This window comes from Protomyctophum parallelum (assembly GCF_964188405.1).
Source record: "Protomyctophum parallelum genome assembly, chromosome: 14".
NCBI classification, from domain to species: Eukaryota; Metazoa; Chordata; class Actinopteri; order Myctophiformes; family Myctophidae; genus Protomyctophum; species Protomyctophum parallelum.
Genome location: NC_139709.1, coordinates 13,497,821 through 13,524,864, shown reverse-complemented (window position 1 = coordinate 13,524,864; position 27,044 = coordinate 13,497,821). Strand labels below are relative to the sequence as shown.

The window sequence follows — 27,044 nt, the reverse complement described above, 5'->3', positions numbered from 1 at the left end:
AGTAGGCTGATAGGAAACGGGAGAGAGATGGGGAAGACATGCAGTAAAAGCCTTGTCGGGCTCGGGAGTCGAACCCGCGGCACACTGCGACTGGATTACCAGTCGGGTGCCCAGACGGTTACGCCACCGCCTGGGCACACTCGCCTTTTGTTCTTTATTTAATCATATGCTTTTTTGTGACTCAATGCCTCGCACACAAAGTCTCAGTATCAGATTGCTGTGCAGTTTGTCAACAAAATAAAAGTTCAAATTGCTCCTCCGATGTCCTAATTGCTTGATTTAACAGCAATAACATTATTAATAATAACAACAACAACAACAACAACCAGTTAGACGCCTGAGGACGAGAAGCGACCTCACCCTAATGGGCGAGGTCGCGTGCACTGGCCATAAATATGGAGCGTGTCTTGAGTATACAGGGTTTGATGAGCCTGACCTGACCTGACATTGTGTCTGACAATGTCAGGTCAGGCTGGTCAGCTCCATATATGGAGGTCTAAGGGTGGCAGTGTTTTGAATGTACAGGGTTTGATGAGGGCCCAGGTAGGGCCGGGCCTTAATTTCCGGGCCTGTTGAGAACTCTAGTTTTTGCAGGCTGCTGGCTGCACTAATAACTTTGGGGCGGGCCTTGGAGGGCACATTCTTCCTCCAATCATGATCGATGCACACCAAGGCAGGCCTTGGTGTGCATGCTGTTGGCCTGTGGCACGTCCCCCCACTGTAGAGCATGTGCGTGTGTATTGTTACCGGGGCGGACCGGGTTTGTTTTCTCCAAATCACCCAAATCACTGAATGCTCCTTTACGGCTAACATTTTCGTCATCTATTGGTTGTTATAGATATCATACAGGATAAAAAAGTGAAATCGGAAGTGATGGGGGGAGCAGAAATGGAATACTATAAAGTGTATAAGCTGATAAATGTGTTCTCTTCCCTGAATCTGGATTAAATTGGTGACCCACCTGCATGTTTACCCTTTTCTTCAGTCGCCTGCATGGGGAAACCTGCTGTACTGACACCTCATAGAAATTATAGGATTATAGATGGCCCTCAAACCACCAATGACAATTAGAGTAAAAAGGTAGATTTAGAAATAGTCAAGATGTGCTCGAATCTTTATAATAATTATTTTTTGATGAATTCCTGGGATCCGAATTGTATGGAAAATCTTGTATATGAGACTTTTCTCTTGGTAATATCGGTAGAGGGCGCTTCTGGTGGAAAAACAATCCCTTTCCGGCCAAAAAGTGCATGTTATACGTGTGGTGGGGGGCTCAGAGTGCGTCCACTAAGGAACGTAGGCTTTCTAATTAAACAAGCCGCCTTTGTATTGGTGAGTAGGTAAAACTTTTTTAATATTTCCGCTACAGAGGAGAGGCTGGTCTGCATTTCATGCGAGGGCTAGAAGCAAAGAGTGGCAGAGCCTTAATGCAACGGCAGCAAAGGGCATTAGGGCTATGGACCAGAGCCTTAATGCAACGGCAGCAAAGGGCATTAGGGCTATGGACCAGAGCCTTAATGCAACGGCAGCAAAGGGCATTAGGGCTATGGACCAGAGCCTTAATGCAACGGCAGCAAAGGGCATTAGGGCTATGGACCAGAGCCTTAATGCAACGGCAGCAAAGGGCATTAGGGCTATGGACCAGAGCCTTAATGCAACGGCAGCAAAGGGCATTAGGGCTATGGACCAGAGCCTTAATGCAACGGCAGCAAAGGGCATTAGGGCTATGGACCAGAGCTAGGTGGTGTAATAAAATCCACAATATTGGTTGACCCCTCTTTCTATAGACTCATTTTTCATGTTTGTGGTGCCCCCTATTACAGTATATTACATGTGAAGTGAAAGTGCTTTTGGAGGTGCACTTATATTAGCATCAATTTAATTTAACTATTGTTTTTGTAAGACATCGGCCCCACAGATTTTGAAGGCAGGATGTAAGGAGTATCAAGACTTGATGACGTTTACCCTGTATCAAATTATCAAATCAAATTTCTGCAACAAACAGTTCCTTTTCTAGCATTTGTGGTGCTCTTCAGTGAAAGTGAAATGGCCTTCGGTTCTTCGTTGTTCAGAGGCCCCCCAATATGATTACAATTTGGGGTATAGATCGGAAGCATGCATTTTGGATCTTTGCCATTTTTTTGTAAAACAGGTACCTCCCACAAACTTTCGAGGCCAAAATCACCATTTCCCCATTATACAGCGGTTAATATATATTCACCTCTTTTAAGTATATTGCATAATCTGGGCTTTGTTACAATGTAAAGAGTTGGTCTCTTTTCAGGCCGCTTGACAGCTAGCCTTCAAATCCAGCCCTGAGCGGTGTTATGGCCATTTGAAGTGTTAAACAATAATATATAGTGCCCCATATGTGTGTATTTTTTTGTGTGTGTGATTTTTTATATTCATGGCAGACCCCTGGACCGCGTTTGGGCCAACTGAGAATTGGAGAATATGCGTCGTATACTGTACACATTACAGCCGAGCTTGGAATTTCATCATTTTTTTTCTTTTTAGGGCACAAAGGCCAAATGCCAGGGCAGAAAGGCCATTCAAAAATACAACTAGATTTTAGTCAAGGCCTATTGATATAATTTAAATAATTTAAGGGTTAAGGAAAATATATGTATTTACAGTCTGATCCATGCTCAGCCCTGCACCAATCACAGTTACTTGATTGGTTTAAAGATGGGTATAAGAATTGACAAGAAATACATATTGACAAGAAAGAGACACTGGTGCCTACATAGAGGAGAAAGTGGTGCAGTCAACTGGGGCAGTATGGATACTGTGACCTCAGGGCATGCCATTCTGTTTGATGGATGGGCACAAGGTCAAACTGAGGGGCAACGACAGCCATGGCCTTCGTGGCCTCCTTGAAATTCCTGCCCTGCATACTACAGCTCTGAGTTGCACAGGTCTGAAGCCCCCTGAGTAATTCACACGACACATAGTTAATGGTAAAACGTGTGATGAACTCGGATAAGAAGCTGATGAAACCGTTACCATTGTCTTAGAACATGCAGTGCTAGAACTGGTGATTTAACCTTTAGATCAATACGCAAGTCCTGCTCTGTGATCCCTGATATGTGGCCCCTGGTGTGACTTGTTTTGATTGATTGATTGAATACTTTATTGCTAAAAGGATAACCCAAATAATCCCCCAGGGCTTGTTCCCATCAAGGTCCTGTGTATTCAATTCATCAAGACATTTAAAAACAAACAATAAAAGAATAGACTATTCTTATGTTTGATGGAGAAAAAAATAAAAACAATAATAGCATTTTAAAAGCACCTACTTCAAATTTGACTGCGCAACATTCATATAGTTTAATGTTTCAACAGGAGTAGGCCTATCTATACTTTGACTAAAGTACTGGGTTGAGTACTTCGAGCCTCACATTGAAGCATATAGTGATGTCCAGGACCCTTCACTGACCTGGGTCTGTTGGTCATTCCTCGAAGCACATTCGGCGGCCATAGCTGAATGGTTCGAGAGCCCGCCTGGGAAGCCGATGGTCCAATATGGTTCAAGGTGTCCCTGAGCAAGGCACTGCTCCATCCTCCACGCTCCTCTGTGGGTAGCACTCAACTGGGTGAAGCTGAAAAGTAAAAAGAGTGGTGGAAAAAGTGCTCACATTATTACTTAGGTAAAAGTACTGCAATGTAGAAATACTGTCAAATTCAGGAATTCAAAATGTACTTAAAGTAGGAAGTAGTCATTATGCATGTCCCGTTTCACATGTTTTCATATGTAGAAATGTCTAAAAATCTTTTGAAAATAACCGATCTACAAGCTCACAATACATTGCATCGCAAAGCATTGTGAGTTTATAGATCGGCTATTTTCAAATGGTCAAAATGTATCTACTGTAGGGCTGAAGTGGGTAATGTATGTTGTGTAATAATAATCAATCAATCATAATCAACAAAGTAACTAGTAACTAAAGCTTTCAAATAAATGTAGTGGAGTAAAAATACAATATTATTCTCCCTCTGGGACACAGACAGTGTAGACACAAATGGTGCCGGGGCAGCAGTGGCTCAGGGACAGAGTGGCCGGTAGAGTGGCTGGATGGGAACTTGCAAGTTTCCGAGTTCAATCAATCAATCTTTATTTCAGACCCAGGGAGATCCATATCACAAACAATACAATATAACAGGAAATATAAAATAAAAATAAAGATAATAAAACAATTAAATAAAATGCACATAATATAGATGAGAAACTAACTGCGTGTATAGGGTCCGTTATTACAGCGATGATGTCATGTATTGACTCAGATGCCCTACACATGGACCTGTACATAAGGTTACGTACAGTATATAGCACAGCAGAGCAGGTACAGTAGGTACCCGGACACTAACAAACATCTGCTAGCACTGGAGCTTCTTGGCACTCTCAGCAGCAGCCTCATACAGTCATTATAGGCCACTGTGAGTCGTCTGATGCTGCTTTCTCTGTAGCGGCACCAAAGGTGTGCAGTATACAGCAGTGTACAGACGGATCTAAAGAGCGATATCTTCACAGGTAGGTCTACCGAGCACATGCTAAATTTGTGACACAGCATGTTCGCTTGGGCATACAGCTTGCGTCGCTGTCTATAGACGTCCTTGTCATTTGAAAGACCATCAGAGATAATATGGCCCAAATAAGTGATCTCACTGCACACACTAAGGGCAGTGCCAGCCAGATGGAAGTCAGGAAAGACTGAATGTCTGTCTTCCCTACTTCGGATAATCATGATTTTACTTTTTATGAATCCATTTCTGTCTTTGACCAGATAGTGGCCTTGTGGCTAGAGTGTGTGCCCTGAAACTGGGAGGTCGGGGTGCAAGCCCCGGCTGGCTCATACCAAAGACTGCAGAAATGGGAGCCAACGCCTCCCTGCTTGGCATTCAGCATCAAAGGGTTGGATTGGGGGGTTAAATCAACTAATCAAATCATTCCCCAGCTTGGCTGCAGCTCACCGCTCCAAGAGATGGGTCAAATGCGGGGAACAAATTTCACTTAGGTGTGTGACAAATCGTATGACTTTGACTTTGATCTCTAAACTATGCACACACCTCTGGCTCTGAAAATGCCCTGAGAGGACTACCTGCAAAACTATAAGACCTGTGTTGCCGTGTGCTATTTGATCCAGATTGATGTGTTTTAAAGTCATCAGTAGACTCTGTGGTCTGACTTATTCATATTGTTGCATAGTATGTTAAAAAAAAAGTTCAACTGGAATGAGCTTTTCAACATGGAACAGACCTTGCTGTAATGATGAACTGAAAAATAAAGTTCTGTGAAATCCTCAGTGAACACAATTCTGCTCTGTCCATGACACTGTCCATGGTGCTGAATCTCTCATCTCAGAACAGAGACTGCATTTGAAAGCTTAGTTTATTTACACCTCTAGTGTTTTTAACTCATGGCTTTTAAGTACATTTAATATTGAGATGTTAATTTTAGTTCCACACATTGTTTGTTGTGTTATTTACAAGATGGTTTGGCCACCATCAAATTGTTGCATGTGTCGTAGAGAATTGTAGTTGAATATGTTTACATGATGAAGCAGCATGACTGTTGTACTTTTAAGTACCTTTATAGCCTATGTCTGAATGGCCATTGATGTTGATGCAATCAGGAGTCCTTGCCACACGTTAGCTTTTCTTGAATTGACTTGCCAAACTTGTCAATACAGTATCAATCAATTTGCCGGTAGTTAATATTAATAATTTATAAATATATTTATTTGTACATAATATGCATGGTGAATGTGAATACAGGTAAAGTGGAGACACTTATATTTTCTCATTTACGGCACACGTAATATTGTGGTATGACAGTTACACCTGGCCCAAAGTCAAAATCAGTAACTCCCACAAACATTCTGCAAGACACAGACTGGAGCTGGCAAAATGTTTGGGAACTCTGAAAGATTACTGGCTTTTACTGGTCTATTTCCTTGGCTATCTAACCCATAATACATCAAGGCATGACAAGCACTTGTGATTACCTGGACATGGCTGTTGTTTGTCCATGCAGTTGATTATATTATATACAAAATAGCACTGACATTTATGATTTACATTACTTTATATGATCGTTATCTAATGCACACCATAGGACAAGAATGTTTAGCAGCTAATTCGCCTATTTGTTGGCACAGGTCTATTCAAGCTGATTTGAGGAAAAATAATGTTTTTCGCTCACAAGCCCTAAAGCAACAAAATATGCTCATCAATAAGTCAGGGCTGCCATATTTCAGAAAATGTCAAGAGTGAGACTCTATAGTGTCTTAATGTGTTCGACGCCGTCCGAAGGGCGGCGGCGATTTTTTTTTGCTTTTTTTAATGTCGATTTGGCCCGTTTTAACGTTGATATTTAACCTCAACACTGATGTCTTCACCTCCATGCCAGCTGCTCTCCCTGCACTGACAGCCTCCTCATGCTTAAAGTAGAAATGAAAAAGATATCTATCTATCTATCTATCTATCTATCTATGCTCCTCAGACCCAGCCAGCCAGCCAGCAAGCCACACACATAGTACTCAGACCCAGCCAGCCAGCCAGCCACACACATAGTGCTCAGACCCAGCCAGCCAGCACGCCACACACATAGTGCTCAGACCCAGCCAGCCAGCAAGCCACACACATAGTGCTCAGACCCAGTCAGCCACACACATAGCTCCGTAAGGGAGTGGTTGCACCACTCAAAAAATCTTCAAAAAACTGAATAGGCTACTGGAGATTGGAGAACCTGATTTGGACATGATCTGATGCAGGAGTCAGGACAATGTCACTATGACAGAAAGAGAAGATGGGTCTGGCCACATTCATTCACCCCATAATCTCAGTGGAAATTGGGGAATATGTCAGAAAACTGGAATGTGGGAAAATTCCTTATTTTTACATTTTCTTAGTTCAAACACATCTGTGGGCTCTCTCTCTCTATGAACAGATACAAGTCGCGATGCGGCCCCTCCCCCTTCACTTCACTTCACACACACACACACACACACACACACACACACACACACGACTTTGTCCCTATAATGTGCATGGGCTATGGCACCGTTCCACTTCCTCATATCACGCAAGAGACGCCACACACCAGTATAGAAGAGAGATAGTCACAGGTCACTTACTCACTTGTTGTAACTTGTGGGGGCTATATTGTCTTCCATGAAAAATATTTCGAAGCGATGTTAAACTCCGCATGGCTCATTTCCATGCGTCACACAGTCAGGGACCCTGCTGACGATTTGGTCCCTCCTGCATATATCAGCGCTGCATGCAGATCGGCTATTTTACCGTTCGTGCGTTATTACGCGGCGGAGCCGCAGAGAAAATTGTTATTTATCATTATAATGCGTGTGAAATGGCACGTGTGGCGTGGTGCGTGGTAAAGGGTTAAATTGCGTGACTGTCACACTCAAAGGGTGAGACATGGCAGCTCTGAATAAGTAGTAGCCTACTATAAACAAATCTCTGCTGACTGAAATGCTAAACATCCATTACTGTGGAAAACACATCGTGAAAGGCACCTACCCAAATCACAATATAACTAGTAGGCTATGACATAATGTCTGAAATATATATAAATTCCTCATTACCATAATAAACAAAGCAATGTGGACGTTAACGCACTCATAAACAAAATGTAAAAAGCAGAGTTAGCTTGGAAGCTAACGGTTAGCTTGCAACTGCAAGCTAGCAACGTTTAAAAACATAAGGCAAAAGAAAAATATTGACGTCACCATGATTATTTACCTGGCACGTACTGTCCTTTGGTCGTGTGGAGATGTCGCCATGACAACACAAATACACAAACCTAGTGTTGATATCTCAAGTGATCCACCTGCAGCTGTTTGTTGATATGGGTGACGTCAGAGCGTTCTGTGCACAAACCGTTGCTAGGCATCAGCCAATGGGCAACGGTCAACCAACAGCATAAAGCCTGTCTGTACACTGCTGTTACATATCACTTCTTTCGTTTGGAGACAGTACAGCTCAGAACCTTAGCAGGAGAAGACCTATCCAATCCATTATGATGGCGGTGACACGAAGTTATTACTCTGGTAGGTTCAATGCTGTGGTCGACCACTCAGACCTGGCGGAGACGGAGGAGTGCAGGGAGGAGAGATGGAGGATCAAGGAGGATGAGTGGCAGGCCATTGTGGAAGAGTTTGAGGAGAGGATGGAGGAATGGGAGTCTCATGTGGAGGACTTCTTTTCTCTCAGTAAGGTGGAGGAGACTCTGTCAGAGTGCAGTGAGGAGCAGTTGAGGATCAATGAGGATGAATGGCAGGCCCTTCTGGAGGAGAAGGAGGAGATCATGGAGGAACGGTTGTCTGCTGTGGCAAACTACTTTTCCCTCATGTCACTGTGAGAGCTCAAGACCCTGTACCCCCCCCCCCCCCCCCCCCGGCCCTTTTAAGGGCCACTTCCACTCCTTTTGCTGTGACCTTGCCGTGGTGGAGTGGCTTAGTGATTCAGTGACCCTGGAACCTATCGTGGTGGCGGTTGACCTGTGGTTTAACCAGCACCGGATTGGTCACAGGATAGAGTCCAAACTAACAACAGCAATATCCCTTTCGGTATTTGGTGTTTCACCAACCAAGTCACAGCTCCCACTGTACAGTATTTCTTTGCAATGCTGTCAGTAGTCAATTTAGTCAGGAAATGTGACACAATATGAATGAAAAGGTGAAATATAATGTGATTAATAATGGTACATACACGTACGTAGAATGTTCACAAAATATACATGCTATACAAAATACAATGCAACATACTATTCTACTGCAGGTCTTGAACTGTATTCATAATATTCATATGTCAAATTAGGCATTTAAGTTTTCCCAGTCTGACTTAGAAAATAGCATTGATCATTTCAGGTGCATACTGTACATAAACCATGTTCTTAATGTGGTAGAAATGTCGACTGCTATACAATAAACACATCTACAAGGTATTTTCATGTCTGAAATGTGTTTTATTTTTATATCATGAAAATATTACCTGAGAGAAAAAAGGGAATAAAATACACGTTCTGTCCTATTCATTCAATACTGCTTTAAGTGCAGGGTCGAGAGTCTGATGTTCAAGGCTTAAACACAAGTAGCACATAAGCTAATAGTCAGGGGATATTAATAAAATCTGGGAATTCATTTCGTACCAAGAATTTTCTTCACCAATGTGTTTGTAAAGGTGTCTACTAACATATCCCACATTGGTTTCTACTCAACCACCCTAGGGGAATTTTTGACAGCTGCTGAAAGTTGGGGTACCATACAACAGGCAAAATGTTCTAAATTATTCTAAATCCATTCCAAGCATTCGTTTTTCACGAAAAACACACAAACTAAAAATTGCCATAGCCTTGGGCAAGTGGCTATATGGCCAAACTAGGGGGTCTATGGCCAAACTAGGGGGATTAAATGATTCTGAATCCATTCCAAGCATTGGTTTTGCACAACAAACACTCCTTGGGCTTTAAACGGCCATAGCCGTCATCACAAATGTGCAGAGAGTATAGCTAGTACCACAGTGGTTTTTGTTTTTGTTGTGTCCAAGCCACTCTAAAGGGCAAGTTAAACATCTCAATGCACTCCTGTTCATATCTGTGCACAATCGCCTCTCCCACTCTCTTACATGGAACATATTTGTCTCCACCAGGCCGAAGGCATGTGGGGAGAGTATGTTTTGCACTCCGTCCGTCCGTTTGTGTGTCCGTCCGTCCGTCCGTGTGTCCGTTAGTAGCTAATCTCGGCCACCGTTAACCCGGTCGATGGCAAATTTTGCACACACACTCCCTGGATGCCAACGATGAATCTCTGCCCCAAACTTTCCAGAACGGCCTGTTATAGCGCCACCAGGAGGCCGCTTTGTGCAAAACAAGTTTTTGCACAGTACACCTACAGATTTTGTCCAAACATCACGCAAATTGGTACACACACTCCCTGGATGCCAACGATGAACCTCTGCCCCAAACTTTCCAGAACGGCCTGTTATAGCGCCACCAGGAGGCCGCTTTGTGCAAAACAAGTTTTTGCACAGTACACCTACAGATTTTGTCCAAACATCACGCAAATTGGTACACAGTCTCTCTAGAGCCATTCAACCAAACCGGTCTTTCAGATTTCTCAGACTCCATCCTGATTGGTTAAGATTGGCTTCCAAAGTTCACAGGAGTGCTCAGTTTCAAACAAAATGCTGCAAATCATGAACACATTGCGTGATTTCCGTGAAATTGTGCACCCACATTCCCACTAGGCCCAGGACAAAATGCCACATGAACAATTTCAACTCAGCCTCAAGGTGGCGCTATAACTGGCCCAAAAGTGTTTTTACCTCTAACTGCACGGATCTGTGGATAACCTGGTGGAGACCTGTGCCCAGAAGGGCACTTTTTCTAGTTTTCCTCTATTCTCAATAGGCACAGAAGGATCGGGGCACATTTAGCAAGGCACTGCTCCATCCTCCACGCTCCTCTGTGGGTAGCACTCAACTGGGTAGGCTAAAGCTGAAAAGTAAAAAGAGTGGTGGAAAAAGTGCTCACATTATTACTTAGGTAAAAGTACTGCAATGTAGAAATACTGTAAAATTCAGGAATTCAAAATGTACTTAAAGTAGGAAGTAGTCATTATGCATGTCCCGTTTCACATGTTTTCATATGTAGAAATGTCTAAAAATCTTTTGAAAATAACCGATCTACAAGCTCACAATACATTGCATCGCAAAGCATTGTGAGACCTGTGTTGCCGTGTGCTATTTGATCCAGGTTGATGTGTTTTAAAGTCATCAGTAGACTCTGTGGTCTGACTTATTCATATTGTTGCATAGTATGTTAAAAAAAAAGTTCAACTGGAATGAGCTTTTCAACATGGAACAGACCTTGCTGTAATGATGAACTGAAAAATAAAGTTCTGTGAAATCCTCAGTGAACACAATTCTGCTCTGTCCATGACACTGTCCATGGTGCTGAATCTCTCATCTCAGAACAGAGACTGCATTTGAAAGCTTAGTTTATTTACACCTCTAGTGTTTTTAACTCATGGCTTTTAAGTAGGGATGCACCGATCCAATACTCGTATCGCCACTCTCTCTCTCTTACTATATAATCGCTGGGGGAAATGACATGATACACTCTTGTACAGTAGGTGGCGGTATGCGCCTTTACGTTGGTTGCGAGCTGCCAATAAACCAAAAGAAGAAGAGCCTGACTGTGACTTTCATGCTATGCTTTCATGTTGTGATATTTTTTTGTACATACACTTTTTTTCTTTTAATAAATCAAGTCCAAAATGAACGTTATAAGATATTCTCTGCTTCAGTTACGTGGACGAGTGACATCTTTAAGCAGGTAACTATATCAATCAAATCGCCTGTTAGTTAGAAAGGTCAGCAATGTATGTGGCTAAGATGCTATGCTAAGTTTAGCATAGCTGAGTTTTGGTGCTCTGCTCACTGTCAACCTCTCTCCCTAACCCCAAAAGAGACTCATCTGATTCTACAGCGATGTACACAAGCTTATCACATGATGCTGGGTGTGTGTGTGTGTGTGTGTGTGTGTGTGTGTGTGTGTGTGTGTGTGTGTGTGTGTGTGTGTGTGTGTTTGGGCTTGTTTGGATTCAAGCACTGAGACCATAGACTGAGACACATGATGTTAAAAGACAAGTGTGTGGGATATCAAAAGCAACTGAAAAATATGTGCCCTTGATCATGTATTTTATAAATGTGGACTCAAATAAAGAAATTGAAGTGTGTGTGTGTGTGTGTGTGTGTGTGTGTGTGTGTGTGTGTGTGTGTGTGTGTGTGTGTGTGTGTGTGTGTGTGTGTGTGTGTGTGTGTGTGTGTGTGTGTGTGTGTGTGTGCGAGTGAGTGAGTGAGACTGTAAATGCAACATTCTCTTTCAATGCTGCCTGTTCTCAAAACCTAGAACGTTTTACATACAGACTATTAAGCAGAGTCATTTATAGTGCATATTATGCTCTCTCAACAGCATTGCTACACCAAACAGCAGTGCTTCCTCGCACCATAGACTTCTCAGCAGCTGGGTCCTCTCCAGAGCTGCTGCAGAACCTTCTTCCAGATGTGCAGCACCCGGGGGGGTATTCCAGCAGCCTCTTCCTTGGCACTACCAACAGGTCCGGACGAAAAAGCGAGGCTCAGAGTACCAGCCCAAGAACATAAAACGGATCAGGACCCATGGCTGGCTCAAAAGACTCAGTACCAAGGAAGGCATCGAGGTCATCCTGCGACGCATGTTGAAGGGAAGAAAATCCCTCTCGCACTGAAAAGTGCCCAAATGGGAAGGTCCAAAGACGTTGTTCTGACTTGGCAATGAAAACTACTGGTTGTGGAGGTGTTGACCAACCTGACAACAACTTGTTATAATTTCAGTGGCATTTGATCTATATTGTATGATACTGTATGTCAAGTAAAATATCCTTGCAAAGTTGCCCTTGTGTCTCAGCTGTTTTTTGTTTCATTTGGAGGGAAAATTGGTACTTGCTTTAATCTGTTAATCAGTTTGTGATAAAAATATATTTTCCAAAGTTAGAATAAGAAGTCTGTCATGTTTGAGTAAAACAGACAATGTCGTGGTCATGGAGCTTTATCACATTTTCAACTTCAAAGTGTTTAATGACCATTATGTCATATTATACGGTCTGTAGCAAAAGTCTCAACATTGAATGATGACAAGGACAGTGCCTCAATTTCACCAATGTATGTTTCAGCACCATATGCTGTGGTATTTTGTATGGTAAAATAGTAATAAAGGGGAGATACACACATTCACTTCAGTCTGTACACAGCACTCCTGGGGTCTGATCGATTTAATTTTTATTTCACAGTATGCCGAATAGGTACATCTCAAAAAGAAAGAATCAATGAGTCTCAATCTAAAATAAAGAATTGAATTGGGATTGCATTGCACTGTAAAAATGCTGCTGTACATAATGTTTCTAGGTCAGTGAGTGAGACAGTGGTTAGGATGCTGTCATTGTAGAAGTAGGCATAGAAAGTAGGGAGATGTTTCCATGCCATAGAGTCTCTGGTGTATTTACTTGCTCACCAGCCAATGAGCCTCGGCCCTCTCAGCCTGGGACCGAGGCTAACCAATGAGCAGACTTTCTCTGCGTGTTTACCATGTCACCAACCAATGGTGTCGTTGGATCAGCTGAAGGTGACCGCCCACAGAGACGAACAACAAAAATGGAGTAGATGTGTGGAAGAGCATCAAGGCAGCGAGAGAGAGAGAGGAAAGAAACCAACCTTGAGCATTTGTTGCAACTAATTGGGTCTTGGGACGATTTATCTAACTGCGACGAAAGTGTTTGTGGGTGACATAATAATGTGATAAACATCAAACAAATATCCGGGCCATTTATTGTTACAAAACGCAAGAATCGGAATTGGTAAACAACGCTTTTTGTTTTTGACGACAGCGTTTAGCTAGCAGCTGCAAGCCGTTAGCGACTGTTCCTTTTCAAGACTTTCAGGTCTCATTTCTTGACCAAAGGAGCTCCACCAAGACTTGGATATAAAATATGGACAAGGTAATGTATAATTTGCTAGATTGTATTTTATTTATTTATTTTTGTACTATACAATATGTTTTTGAGTTTCTACTATCGTCGATACGTTTGTGTAGTAAGCAGTATATGTCGTCGGAGGAGCGAGGTGGTAAACTGTACTGGTTTGTTTACATTTATTAAAGCCGTGTGTCCGTTCTCAAAGTGGGATAATCACTTATTGTTATGTGTGTAGCCCAACATTTGGACTCTCGTTAGATGTATCTATCGATTCTGACTGAAGTTGCCCGAACAGCCAAGGCTCCAAGAACAGTCAGTAATGCAGTTTAAGGGTCTTTATTTTCCCCTAAAACTCCTCCACCAAAGTCCAGTACAGATTCAACAGTGTGAAACCAGGAAAATAACAATAATACTGAGAAATGAAATGAACACTACAAACAAAACCCAACTGGATAAGGCCCTGTAGCTCTCCCTCAGGGATGTTACCTGTGTCATTGCCCACTTCTAACTCACTAGCCTGTCCCTGCAGCCTCCTTTAAATAGGAGTGGATCCTACCACTGGGCACAGACTCAATTAGCACATTTCTTCTCACATACTTCACCAATATAAATACTTCCATCAACCACCTTGAATAAACAGTAACCTAAACATTCTCAATAATGTGTTACAATTAAAAGTATAAATCAGAATGAAAACTCAATGACAATTACTCAAAGCACCCCTCTCCTGCATAGCACTTGGCCACTTCCTCATCAAGGGAAATGCCACCAGCAGTGCAGGAAAGACAACTAACCAATCAGTGATCATTTTCATTCCACCACACAATAATGGAATAGTCTTTGCATGTTATAGAAAGCAGTTTGTGTCTTTGTATATAGGGCACGGGTTGCCCCGTGACACTGACATTGTCAATCTATGGCAGAATCGATAGATAAGTCCAAAACTCCAAATGTTGGTCTATGTTATGTGCAATGTAGTGGGAGAGAGGATTTGCATTGTCTTGACTCGTACTGTCATTTAGCTCCCTTTAATTACACATTTATTTATCATTTAGCCTTAGCGTACGTGATCAAGTATAGTGGACAGCAGTTGTTTACATTCCTTGTCATTTCCAGGCAGATTTCTTGAAAGGGCTACCTGTCTACAACAAAAGCAACTTCAGCAGATTCCACGCAGACTCTGTGTGTAAAGCTTCAGTAAGTGTGCTTGTGTTTCAAAGGTTACAACCTTGATGGGGGGGGGGGACTGTGCTTGGAATAATCCCAGGCAATTTAATAAAGAAAATGCATGTAAAATGACATTTCTATCCAGAGAAGTGAGACTTTTTTTGACGAATGCCTCAAAAAGTTAATGTTCTTTTGTTTCATTTATTTATGTAGAACCGCCGGCCATCAGTGTATCTTCCAACTCGGGATTATCCCTCAGAACAGAGTAAGTGTGTCAAGGTTGAGGATGTTAAAAGGCAGGTGAGCTACATCAGCTTGGTGAAGCAAGAAAACGTTGTTACATACAGTTGGCACATTATTCCACATACAGTAGGCCATAGATCGCCTGCACCCGCTCCTGGAAGATTATGTGCGGCATAAATGTGATAAATGCTCCGTTTGTACTCGCCCATTAAATAATTCCAAGACCGGAACGAAAATACATCGCATGGATGCACCTGGGACGTATCCTCAGTGATGTATCCCAAGGTCATCTGGGTTTCGGGTCTCGCGAACATACCCCTCACTCGGGTGACCCAGCCGGGGTGATCAAGTCCCGACTTACGTCCCAGTAGCTACCCTCGATCAGACCCACTAGGGAAAGACCAGGGCCACACAATCCGTTGGAACCACTCCGGAACTACTATGCTGGGACCGGGAGGCACAATTCTGGCATGTGTGGGCCAGGTTAGGCTCTGTGCATTGACTCCTGTCCGGGGGCCCCTCCTACGTCTCACCAGGTCCACTCCTGCTCTCACCAGGAGTACAGCCAGGACCTGTGCGTTGCACCAGACTCCCAGCACCAGACAAAGTCCATCGGTCACCCGGAATGACTGATGGACTAATTAAACAAAACATTTTTTTTCCTTTTTTTTCCTTCTTTCTAATTATGTGTTCCGCCCCCCCAGAAAATAGTTTGTTGTCATGATTTGTCATGATCCGAGTTGGCTTTGTTCGTGCCTTACAGATCTTCAAATAAATACTTTTTGAAATGTCTATGGGGAAAATGGATGGGGAATTATTTCCTGGGCCTGTCGTCATCATGAAAGGGGGCGGGGCTGCCGACTGCGACGCTCCATAGGGCAATACGATGTAGCCTTCACTCTTTGTCTGCCCTTTTCGTAAGTAAATGATATGTGATTGACTGATTGTAAGTCGCTCTAGATAAGAGCGTCCGCTAAATGCCAAATTGTAATCTGATTGTGTTTTTGTGTTTCTCCTCAGTTATAGTCACAGAGAAGACAAACATCTTATTGCGTTATCTTCATCAGCAGTGGGATAAGAAGGTAAAGGACTTCTTCTCATTGGATGTCTTGTCATACACACAAATCTTAGATTAGGGGGGCCGGCGGGGGGGACTGGAAGAACTGAGCTTTATTCAAAGGTGGTTTAGTATCGCTTTCAAAAAGTTAGTTTACATAATTGAAGTAATGCCATATTGTAAGGCAAGTTGGACACGAGGCCTGTTGCATTGTGTTTGATTGTACAGATGACAACCACTGCTTTTTTACAAATTGGAACATTGTTCTGTTTTTTTTTGTCTTGTACCCCCCAGAATGCAGCCAAAAAGCGAGAACAGGAGCAGGCTGAGGGAGAGAACGCGGCACCTCCACGAAAGATTGCGAGGACTGACAGTCGGGAGCTGAATGAGGACTCGTAGAGCACTCATCCAACAAAGACGGACTAACACACTTGACATGCGCATACACAGGCAACAGTCACGCACACTCCTTAACTCAAACGCAGATGCAAAATATATATGTTTGCAAAGCAGAAGCCTTGACGGGAGGAAAGATACTGTAAATGCAGGCGGTGTAGAACCCTGCCGCAGCAGTGCCGGTATGACTCAACAATGAATTCAGTAAAGAAGACATGCTCATTATCTTAAGCCTAATTTATCTAGTATACTCGGTTACATGGTCTTCGGTGAGCAACACCGTTGTACAATTAAGTATAAATTGGGCATTAACTACAGGAACCTGGGCATGTCATAATAGGTGAACATTCAGCAGAAATATGCAAGAATTTGGCAAAATAATATCATAACTACAAGCTTGCAACATGAGCAGATTTGGTGCAGTGGGAAAAGAAGCAGGGGGCTCAGTACAAACCCCTGGGTGACCCCGTTAAACTAAAATATATATATAGTTTATAAATGGTTTTAAATGTCACAATTATAATTTCTTCCTTATGCAGTCATTTCTCACTTTTAATCTGTAGGCCATACTTTTTGTGCACATTCACTTTTCAGTAGAGAGGTCCTGCCTTTCCTGATGCAGCAAACCCTGACCACACACATCTGCTTAAGCATCTGTACTTGTAATGTAACTTGGCGTAGGTAGTGAACAGACAACGAAAAATGCCTACCTTTTCATTCCTCTTATCTGGTTTACATTGATCTGTGCTCAAACATGTTTTTTTGTTTGTTTTTTGGTTCATGTGCATTCAGTACATTTAGTGCTCTGCTGTTGAGCGGTCTACAGATATATTAATTCATACAACCACCCACTCAAGATATGCATGTTTTATGTTAAAGTCCATGTAATTAAGTTGCATGCCACCTTATTGTGGTTTACTCTCTCCAATTAGGAGTGTTTTGGTTTTGAAATGTGATGACGTGCTTTTTCATTGCGCTTAACCCTTCTTAGATCACCCAGCATGAAGTTGTGGAATGGAAAATACCCAAGATGACAACTCCATTGATGTAATTAGGAACTCAGGTTATTGTTGTGGACTGTGTTTGTGCTATAAGACTTAACGTCCCAAAGGAAATGTTATGTTTTCTCTCCCTTCAGTTGAGTGATCGCTGAGTTCTTGCCTTAAAAAGTGAAAGGGAGTGTTTTCTGACCACATAGAGTGCTCCATTGGTTTACGGTGTGTGATAACGGGTGAAGAATTGTATATGATCTTAAATTTGTGTGGATCTAGCGTCTCCTTCTCCTAAACTTAGGACACATTGATTTAGGCCAATACAGACTTTCCAAGATGATGCAAAATAGTTTTTGTATGACCTTTTGTAGCAATATTTTAAAGCATGATGTTGAATGCTTTGCGTTGCATCAGTTCTGCAGTGCTTGCATCTCCCCTCTGAAGTGCAAGGCTGTGTCACATCTGATGTTGATTGCTGTGGAGAATGCTCACTAGACTGGTGAGACTGACTGGTGGTGACAGTAGTACTGTAGCTGTACAGGAACCTATTTGGTGGACATGTAGCCTGGGCACCGTTCCGTTTCGGGTTCATGAACCGGTCGGGAGCGGATGATATCGCTACGTCATGTTGTAGTATTGTTTTGTAGTCCGGAACGTACTTTTCCCTCAAACCGATTTCTCAAAAGCTACGAGAGCTTTTATTGTTATTCTTCCGGTTTGAGGGGGAAAGGGAAGTTCCGTTTGATTGTTCCTGCCTGACTACAAAACAATACTACAACATGACGTAACGATATCATCCGCTCCAGACCGGTTCACGCGGCACCTTTGGAACAGAGACCAGGCTTTCCTCCGAGGTGGAAAGCCTGGTGAGGCGAGGTTAGTGGACATGTAGTTCAATTGTGCAAACTTGTCATAAGTGTGCCCTTCAAATTTTGGTTGAATTAGTCATCCAGATAAGGAATGATGTTTTAATGAGGACAAGCAATTGTGTTTATTGGATTGGATAGGATGGCTGGCGATGGAACATGAAGGAAAAAAAAGAAAACGGAGTCCCTCTCTTTCTGCTGCTACTTGTGAAGTTGGTGAATTGTATTCACAATAACTTTCCAAAGTTTGTATATTTGTACAGTGTGTAAAGGTTTGCTTGTTCTGGCCCCTTTTATCAGGTAATGATGCATCAAGGACATCCTCCGAGACAGCCATACTTTGTTTTAAAGGCTCTCTTAATCTGATGTTGGTTTAACCCATTTTGACCTGGGAACGATTCTACACATGTCTAAATACTGAGTTTTCTGATAAACCCCATGTTTATATGTCAGTCGTTCTCAAATATTTTCATGTCAAGGACCCCCAAGATTATATGTAATTGGCCGCCGACCCCAATCTCAAAATATGTTGTTCCAGGGACCCCCGCCAGAAGCAAAGATTTGAGTTAAAAATGTTGGCTCAGAAAGAATACATTTTCACGATTTTTCAAAAATAGCAGACCTACAAGCTCGTGGCGCGGCTATGAGCTTGTTTATCTGCTATTTGTCAATGGCTAAAGTATAACAATGCTTAAAACACCAAAAGGGGTTCCCGCCCAAAATGGGATCAGAGCCAACGCTGAGTACAGTTTCAGTCAGTATATAGACAGGGGTTTGATTTGTTCATGGTTTTGGGAGGGAATTACATGCCTCGCTTCTAATATCCCCCCCCTCCTCTGTTCATGAATTATTATTTTGTTGGTCAGACCTTTAATACAGTACATGATTTAGTTTGGAAAGGTGAACTGATATGTTTGATTAATTATATCACAATTTAAAGTTCCCACTGTGTAACATTTAGTAGGCTTTGGTGGCACCTCTCCATCATTTTGTCATTACATACATATTTTGTCTACATAGTACTGTACACCAAAAAGGAATGCTGTATGGTTCTAGCGCCTGAGGTGGAACGTAACAAGTTGTCAGAAGAATATATAAATATTCACTTCCATTGCCTGTGTCATTTTGGCACGAGTGTCTGGTGCAAACACTGGCTAAAAATAGGCTTTTTAGAGCTAGTTAAAAAACAAAATATGTAATGGTTTTTGTAGTAAAAAAAAAGATACCAGTGAAGTTACACAGTATGACAGCCATACATGTATGACTTAAATTGTTGAATACGGTATATGTTAACCACAACGTCAAATGGCAGATCTCAACACGTGTTTGTCGTACAAAGAAGAAAGCGTTACGAAATGGTTAGGAAAATGTCGTCCTGCTCCCCTACAAATCAAATCCTAATCATACATATTATTAAAATGTCGTCCTGCTCCCCTACAAATCAAATCCTAATCATACATATTATTAAAATGTCGTCCTGCTCCCCTACAAATCAAATCCTAATCATACATATTATTAAAATGTCGTCCTGCTCCCCTACAGATCAAATCCTAATCATACATATTATTAAAATGTCGTCCTGCTCCCCTACAGATCAAATCCTAATCATACATATTATTAAAATGTCGTCCTGCTCCCCTACAGATCAAATCCTAATCATACATATTATTAAAATGTCGTCCTGCTCCCCTACAGATCAAATCCTAATCATACATATTATTAAAATGTCGTCCTGCTCCCCTACAGATCAAATCCTAATCATACATATTATTAAAATGTCGTCCTGCTCCCCTACAGATCAAATCCTAATCATACATATTATTAAAATGTCGTCCTGCTCCCCTACAGATCAAATCCTAATCATACATATTATTAAAATGTCGTCCTGCTCCCCTACAGATCAAATCCTAATCATACATATTACTGCTGTCGGGTGGAAACCTTGTATGTCTAAAACGGTTCCTTTTTTATTCTTTTAACCCATTCTGGACGGGAACCCCTTTTGGTGTTTTAACTAAGCATTGTTATACTTTAGCTATTGAAAAATAGCAGATCGACAAGCTCATAGCGGGCCACCGAGTGGCGCGCTACGTCTGCTATTTTTGAAAAATGATGAAAATGCGCCCAGAATGGGTTAAAATAGTGAAAATATTATTTTCACTATTTTAAATATTATTTTCACCTTTCCTTCATACAATACCTACCTACAAAACTATCAACTATAATGTTTTGCCATGTCCAATCATTATATCTGTCTAAAGTATGTTTAACATGAAATGTTCACATTGCTTCAATAAGCCTGGACAAATATATTTCAACTTCATTTTTAAGCCAGGGACAGATCTGCTTTGGTTCATCGTTGTGGATGTCATGGTGGTCATTATCGATTTCAGATGTTTTTCATTTTAAGTTTCATGACTTTCATGTGTAACTTGTGATAAACATAAAGTTCTCTTTAATTTACTTAGAATGGAAATGATCCTCTCACAGATGTGTTTTTATGTTTCATTGCATTTTAATCTCTTTGGATCCTTATTCTCAATAAATTGAGCTACGGTAAATCAGTGAGTGTGTACGGTGTCCTAATGTGCCCTTACCTGCGTTTAACATGAAAGCATGCAGCAAATGTTTTATATCAATTATAATTATATTATATCAACTTTTCATGGGTGGAACATTTTACTTCTTGATTGAATGCAGCCATGCACTTAATGGTGCCGACAGTGACAGGCGTGCATGCTTATAAAGCTACCATATAAATCATTCTTATTATTGGGGATCCAGTAAGATATGTTTTCATGCAGAGCTCAGATTTCTAAGGCCCTCTTCTTCAAGATCAAACATTTTTGGAAAGTCCTGAAATATTTCCAGTGAGGATGATTTTGCTAGAATTCCACTAATGGATCCACTGATCCAAAAAACAAAAACCTTTCCATCGTCTCATAATGGGTATTTTTTATTCAAGTGAGATAATGTTTGCATCACTGGAGACAGTACATTCACAAATTTATGTAATAAAATAATTCATAGAAAATCAAAGCTAAGAAAAATATATTTCTCACGTCACAGTGATTATAATCTGAGCTATTGCAAGAGGAATAGAATGGCTTTCAAAGTGCTTGACAACTGAAAAGACATGGCGTTATCACTGAAATGCTTGCAGATGATTACAACATGCATTCAAGACAGGCATGACGAAAAATAATGTAGTTGGTGAAGTGCTATTCACAATCTACATCCTTTGATTTAGAATAAACAGGCTAATAGTCCAGTTTCAAACGTTCTTTGCACAGCTATAGGATCATTCTTTTGCCGTGGCAAATAGCAATTGGAAACCAGTTCAGAGCCACAAGTCATGCAGCACTTTAACCTTAGTTACAGGGTACTTTGGGCTTCATTCAAGGAATTACACATACTGTACATTTGAATTATCTTTTACATGGAAGCCATAGAGAGCAACGGGAGAATAGATACAGTATAATGCTTTTTGTGCAAAGCAGTTTGCATCAATGGTGAAAGTCTTAATCCATTCTGGGTCGGGAACCCCTTTTGGTGTTTTAACTTATCATTATGTTATACTTTAGCTTTTCCAAATTAGCAGATCTACAAGCTCATAGCGTGCCACTCGGTGGCTCGCTACGAGCTTGTAGGTCTGCTATTTTTGAAAAATCGTGAAAATGTGGCACAAATCTTTGAATATATATTCTTTCAGAATACTTTATTTATTTCGACGTCAGGCCTAAATGGGTTAACACTTAGCTGACCTTACATTTTGGTCCTCTTCAACTAAAGTTTCTGCCACCGTTACAAGACGGTGCTTTTGAAGGCTCAGAATGTTTGCCCACGAACATTTGTACATTGCACAGTCCCATCTTTACACGATAATGGAATGTTTTTAATAGTCTTATTTTATTGACTCTTTGAGCCAGGGTTATCTGAATCACTTGATTGTCTCGTTTCTCCTTTATCGGAATCGTTGGAAGGTAATTCCTCCGGCGTTGTATTTAGTTCAGTATCGCCTGCTCTGGACGACGGCCCGTTCACGCACACCACAGTCCCCTCCGACTTGCTGAAATTGAACAGTTTCCCGGGACTGAATGTCCTGTTGGGAGACTGTGACCTTTCCAGGCTGCCCCCGGGGAGGGCGGCAGCAGCCGAGGCATTCGCCGCCGCCGCCGACCCTTGCGTTGCTCCTCCTCCTCCGACCGCCGCCGCCAGTTCCTTCTTCGCCTCGGGCGACTTCAGGAACTTGAAATTCAGGAAGCCGGGGAGTAGTTTGGCCTCGCCTCCCGTCGGGGACTGGGCGGGGGAGGAGCGCGAGGAGGACTTCCCCTGCAGCGGGATGATCTGCTTGAGCTTCATCACATTGTTGTTGCCCAGGAGAGAGTTGGGCCTCTTGGGCTTGTTGTCCCCCGGCTTGCCCCCCCCCGAGGTCTTGTCGTGGTGGTGGTGGTGGGCGCCGGTGGCGGCGTCGGCCTTGTGGTACTCGCTCTCCTGGCGAGCCTCGGCCTGCAGCTCGGCCTGCCGCTGCATCTCCTCCTCCTCGCGGCGGCGCCGGAGCTGCTGCTGGAAGTGCTGCTGTGCCTGGCGCTCGTGTTTCTGCGTCCGCGAGAGACAGACCGAGAGGAGTGAAGAGGGAAGAGAGTGAGTAGAGCATGAAGGCAATAAGAAGAGCATAGCAGCCAGTGTTTTCGTCGAATAATACTATGACGAATAATGTTCGTCGACTACCTTTTTTTCACTGACAAAAACTACATAAAAAAACTAAGCCACGATGACTAAAACTATGGCTAAATATACTGACAATTTCGTCTGCAAATAAAAACTAGACTAAAATGTTAGGAAGGGGCTATAGTGGACAAGAGATCCAGTATAATTAGGTCATTTTACACTTTGTTGCATGACTAGGACTGAAACTTTTCAGAAAGTGTAAAAACAGTCATTGCGACGGCATCAAGGCCCGCCAAAATACATTTTAGTCGACTAAATCAACTGTAGATTTAGTCTACTAAAATCTCATGACATTTAGTCGACTAAAACTAGACTAACACTAAGACATTCCAGGTGACTAAAATGTGACTGAAACTAAATTAAAACTATTGAAGAGACTATGACTTTGAAACTAAATTCCAAAGTCCTAACCCTAACCCTAAATTGCTGCCAAAAACAACACTGCATAGCAGTGGGTGTAGTCTTCTGGACCCACTGAAAAATCGGCCATTCATTTGTCCGCATAGAGATGTAATCAGTAATGTAACTGATTGCTTTCAGTAACCTCTGTATTACTTCATTTTAAAAGGTGTATTTGGGATTAATCCAAAGTATTGAAATGATCAGATAACCTTGCACATGAGGTTATCTGGTTACATTTACATGCAGGTAATCAGTAAGCTGTTACCAATTGCCTTTTTGAATGCAACTTATATTGAAATCTGTATATTTGCAGTAGTACAATATACAGATTTTCATATTCATACTTATAATATGTTCATCGTTGCTGGTGTTTTAATTCATCTGAACAATTCTTTCATATTGTAGGTATTACTAAAGGGGTCGCACCAAATATCGTAGTGTGCAATGAGGACAATAAAGGCATTTTGAGAAACAATGTTCTACAAACAGCCAGCAGTGGGAGTGAGCCAGTGTTGTTTTCGTCGACTGAAACTAAGACATAAAATGTTCGTCGACTACCTTTTTTTTCACCGACGAAGACTAAATGGAAACTAAATGAGAACTAAGCTATAGAGCACCGAAGTCTGACGTCACTTTCAGTAGAGGGCGCAGTGGAGAGTTTTTGGGTATATTTGTACATTTCCACCTTCAGTCGATGCTTCATATCCATATGTGTGAAAAGGCCGGGATGATCGGTTTATTTTCAAACACAATTCTTATATGAAGAGATCTAAAATCCCCCTATGGTGATTTCAATGCAAATAAAAAATACATGAACCGCCCTCTACTGACAGTGACGTCAGGACTTCGGTGCTCTATGGTGACTAAAACTAAGACTAAATATACTATCGATTTTGTCAACAAATAAAAACTAGACTAAAATGATAGGAAGGGACTACAAGAGATCCAGTATAAGTCATTTTACACTTGGTTGCATGCTGAAAATAGCCGATCTACAAGCTCACAACACGGCTATTTTCAGCAAGTGTAAAATCAGCCATTACGACAGCATCAAGGCCCCACCAAAATACATTTTAGTCGAACTACATCAACTGTAGATTTATTCGACTAAAATCTTATGATATTCAGTCGACTGAGTCAGTGACTAAAATGTGACTAAAACTAGATGAAAACGTTTCAAGAGACTGACTAAAACTAAAATAGAAATTTGCTGGCAAAAACAAACACTGGAGTGAGCAGCAATAAGGACTGAGTTGTAGCTCATTGTTTGAGGGGGAATTGGCATAAGGACTTTTTTATTTGACATACCATACAAAGACCAAGGGGCACAAAATAAGACACACTCACAGGTGACACACACACACACACACACACACACACACACACACACACACACACACACACACACCTCACAAAGTAGAGCAAGCTTTCAACTTTTTGTTCGAAGGTTCTTTCAAGCTATAAGACGTCTCTACAGTATACCTTGAAAGCTTCCCTTCGTCGGTACTCTAGCTTGGCCATCTCGTCTGCTACCCAGCCAGGGATATCAGGGATGGCAACATGGATGACGTACTTTAGGAGAATTGCAAAGTGCTGTAAAACCACCGACAGCACAAAAGGGACAGGGATGAACAGACAAGTTCCATACAAAAGCACAAACAATCACAATCACCAATGTCCAAACAAAAGTAGAGCTCTTAAACACAAAGGGCTCCATTTTCGTCACCCCTTATCCCTAAACGTAGTTGCCTTTTTTTTTTTTTTACTATTTTGCTAAACATTTTTGAATAGTTAAAATGGCCAGTCGACAAGCTCACAACGTGTCAAAGTAGATTGGCTAGTTGAACTATTTAAAAATGTTTTTCAAAATAGTAAAAAAGGCAAAGACGTTTAGGGATAAGGGGTTTAGATTTGACGAAAATGGAACCCAGAGGATTAGCATTTGCTATTGTTGCTGCAAACACACAAATCAGTGTGAGTTTACAAAGAAAATACAGCTACAAAAAACAGATTGATTAGATTTTTTCATTTGCAACAAAGCCAGACAACAGATAATAACATTCAGGTGAGCTGAGCACCCTATCCATAGTACCGCTATGTTTCGTTCAGGCTGCTAGCTGAACTCAAAAATGAAACTGAAACCTCACGCACTTAGTGGTTCCCAAAGTGTGGTCTCAACATTGATTTTACAATATAAATTGGGGGTCTCAGAGATAGAAATGCCATTACATGGGGGTCCGTCCGTAGACTAATGCATGTCAAACTGGGGGTCCTTGAAATTAAACAGTTTGAGAATCATTGCTAGAGCCGTAGAAATCTTCTCTTATGGGGGTCCCTGGCATATCCTTTCAAATGGGGCGTCCGCGGGCTAATTAGTGTCAATTTGGCGGTCCTTGACATGAAATAGTGTGGGAACCACTAGCTTACATAGCCTTGATCGTACTGCTGGTGGACACATTACAGTTACAGCATACCTCTAGCAAGACAATGCAGATAATGGTCATCTCTGGACTCAGCCAGGGGAAGAGCCGCTGAAGCTGCCCGCATTGACCAATCAGGTAGCAGTTCACTATGATGGCTATCAGTCCCATGGCCTCCATCACTGTCTGTCGATGCCAAAAAGCGAGGGAGGAAATATACAGGTCGTCAATTTAAATACATTTGTATTATTAATCCGTTCAGGACGGGGAACCCATTTTGGTGTTTTAAGCATTATGTTTGTGCCACATTTTCACGATTTTTCAAAAATAGCAGATCTGCAAGCTCGTAGCACGGCACCGAGTGCCGCGCTACGAGCTTGTAGGTCTGCAATCTTTGAAAAATCGTGAAAATGTGGCACAAACATAAACATTTTTTAACTCAAATCTTTGAATATATTCTTTCACAGCAAACGTTTTAACTCATATCTTTGCCTCTGGAACAACATATTTTCAGATGGGGGTCGGCGGCCAAATACATATAATTTTTGGGGTCCTTGACATGAAATATTGAGCACCACTGACATAGAAACGTAGGTATTTCAGAAAACTGTAATTTAGGCTTCAATTTACATTTCCGTAAAAGTGTGCATTTTTTTCTCAGGGCAAAGAAACGAAAGATACCGACCTGCCATCGGCCAATAGTGTCCACCCTTTGTCCAAAGGGCCTCTGCAGACCCGTGCAGAGCTTCAGGCCGTCGCTGCGTATCTCGATGATGTTGTTGATGAGAGCACACATGGCGGCCAGAGGGAAGGCCGAGGAGAAGAGAACCACATAGCCAAACTGAACGAACATCTCCTGGTAGTCCTGAAGGGTGTCCTGTTGAGGTCAAAAAGTCACCAGTGATCTCATCAGTGGTGGAAAAAGTACTCAAATGTATCGGTATCAAATACTGAAATGTGGAAATGCTCCGTTACAAGTAAAAGTCCGTAATTGAACATTTACTTGAGTTAAAGTACAAAAGTATTGACATCAAAATGTACTTAAAGTACCAAAAGTGCTTATTGTGCAGAATGTCCCATTTCGCAAGTTTTAGGAATGTATACAAATCCTAGTGTATATATATTGTACTCAAGTACAGTACTTAATCAAATGTACTTAGTTACTTTCCACCACTGGAACTCATGGGTGTATAGTACAATGTTTGAGGACAATAATGAAGAGAAGCCCCCATCCTCCA

General features: G+C 41.9%; 2 protein-coding genes and 2 long non-coding RNA genes across 5 annotated transcripts in view; 3 read left to right on the top strand and 1 right to left on the bottom strand.

The window, feature by feature from the left end:
- LOC310870904 overlaps positions 1-27,044 on the top strand; it is a 122,635-nt gene that overhangs the window by 47,820 nt on the left and 47,771 nt on the right. The window lies entirely within an intron of this gene.
- LOC310870560 lies at positions 11,214-12,454 on the top strand. Its single transcript, XR_014570246.1, has 2 exons — positions 11,214-11,356; positions 11,996-12,454. It is a non-coding gene; the product is annotated as an uncharacterized lncRNA (long non-coding RNA).
- Positions 13,214-20,814, top strand: LOC310870271 (DET1- and DDB1-associated protein 1-like). The gene is made up of 5 exons (XM_083781430.1): positions 13,214-13,556; positions 14,649-14,729; positions 14,913-14,964; positions 15,963-16,024; positions 16,294-20,814. Exons 1-5 carry the CDS (start codon positions 13,548-13,550, stop codon positions 16,396-16,398), a joined length of 309 nt encoding a protein of 102 aa, XP_083637556.1. The 5' UTR covers positions 13,214-13,547; the 3' UTR covers positions 16,399-20,814.
- Positions 21,214-27,044, bottom strand: part of ano8a (anoctamin 8a) — a 48,422-nt gene continuing 42,591 nt past the window's right edge. For both annotated transcript variants that reach the window (XM_083782267.1, XM_083782268.1), the window contains exons 15-18: positions 26,492-26,683; positions 25,861-25,992; positions 24,869-24,979; positions 21,214-22,852 (exon numbers count right to left, since the gene is read on the bottom strand). In XM_083782267.1, coding sequence (XP_083638393.1) covers positions 22,163-22,852; positions 24,869-24,979; positions 25,861-25,992; positions 26,492-26,683 — 1,125 coding nt within the window. In that variant the 3' untranslated portion in view covers positions 21,214-22,162. The remainder of the gene's footprint in view (positions 22,853-24,868; positions 24,980-25,860; positions 25,993-26,491; positions 26,684-27,044) is intronic.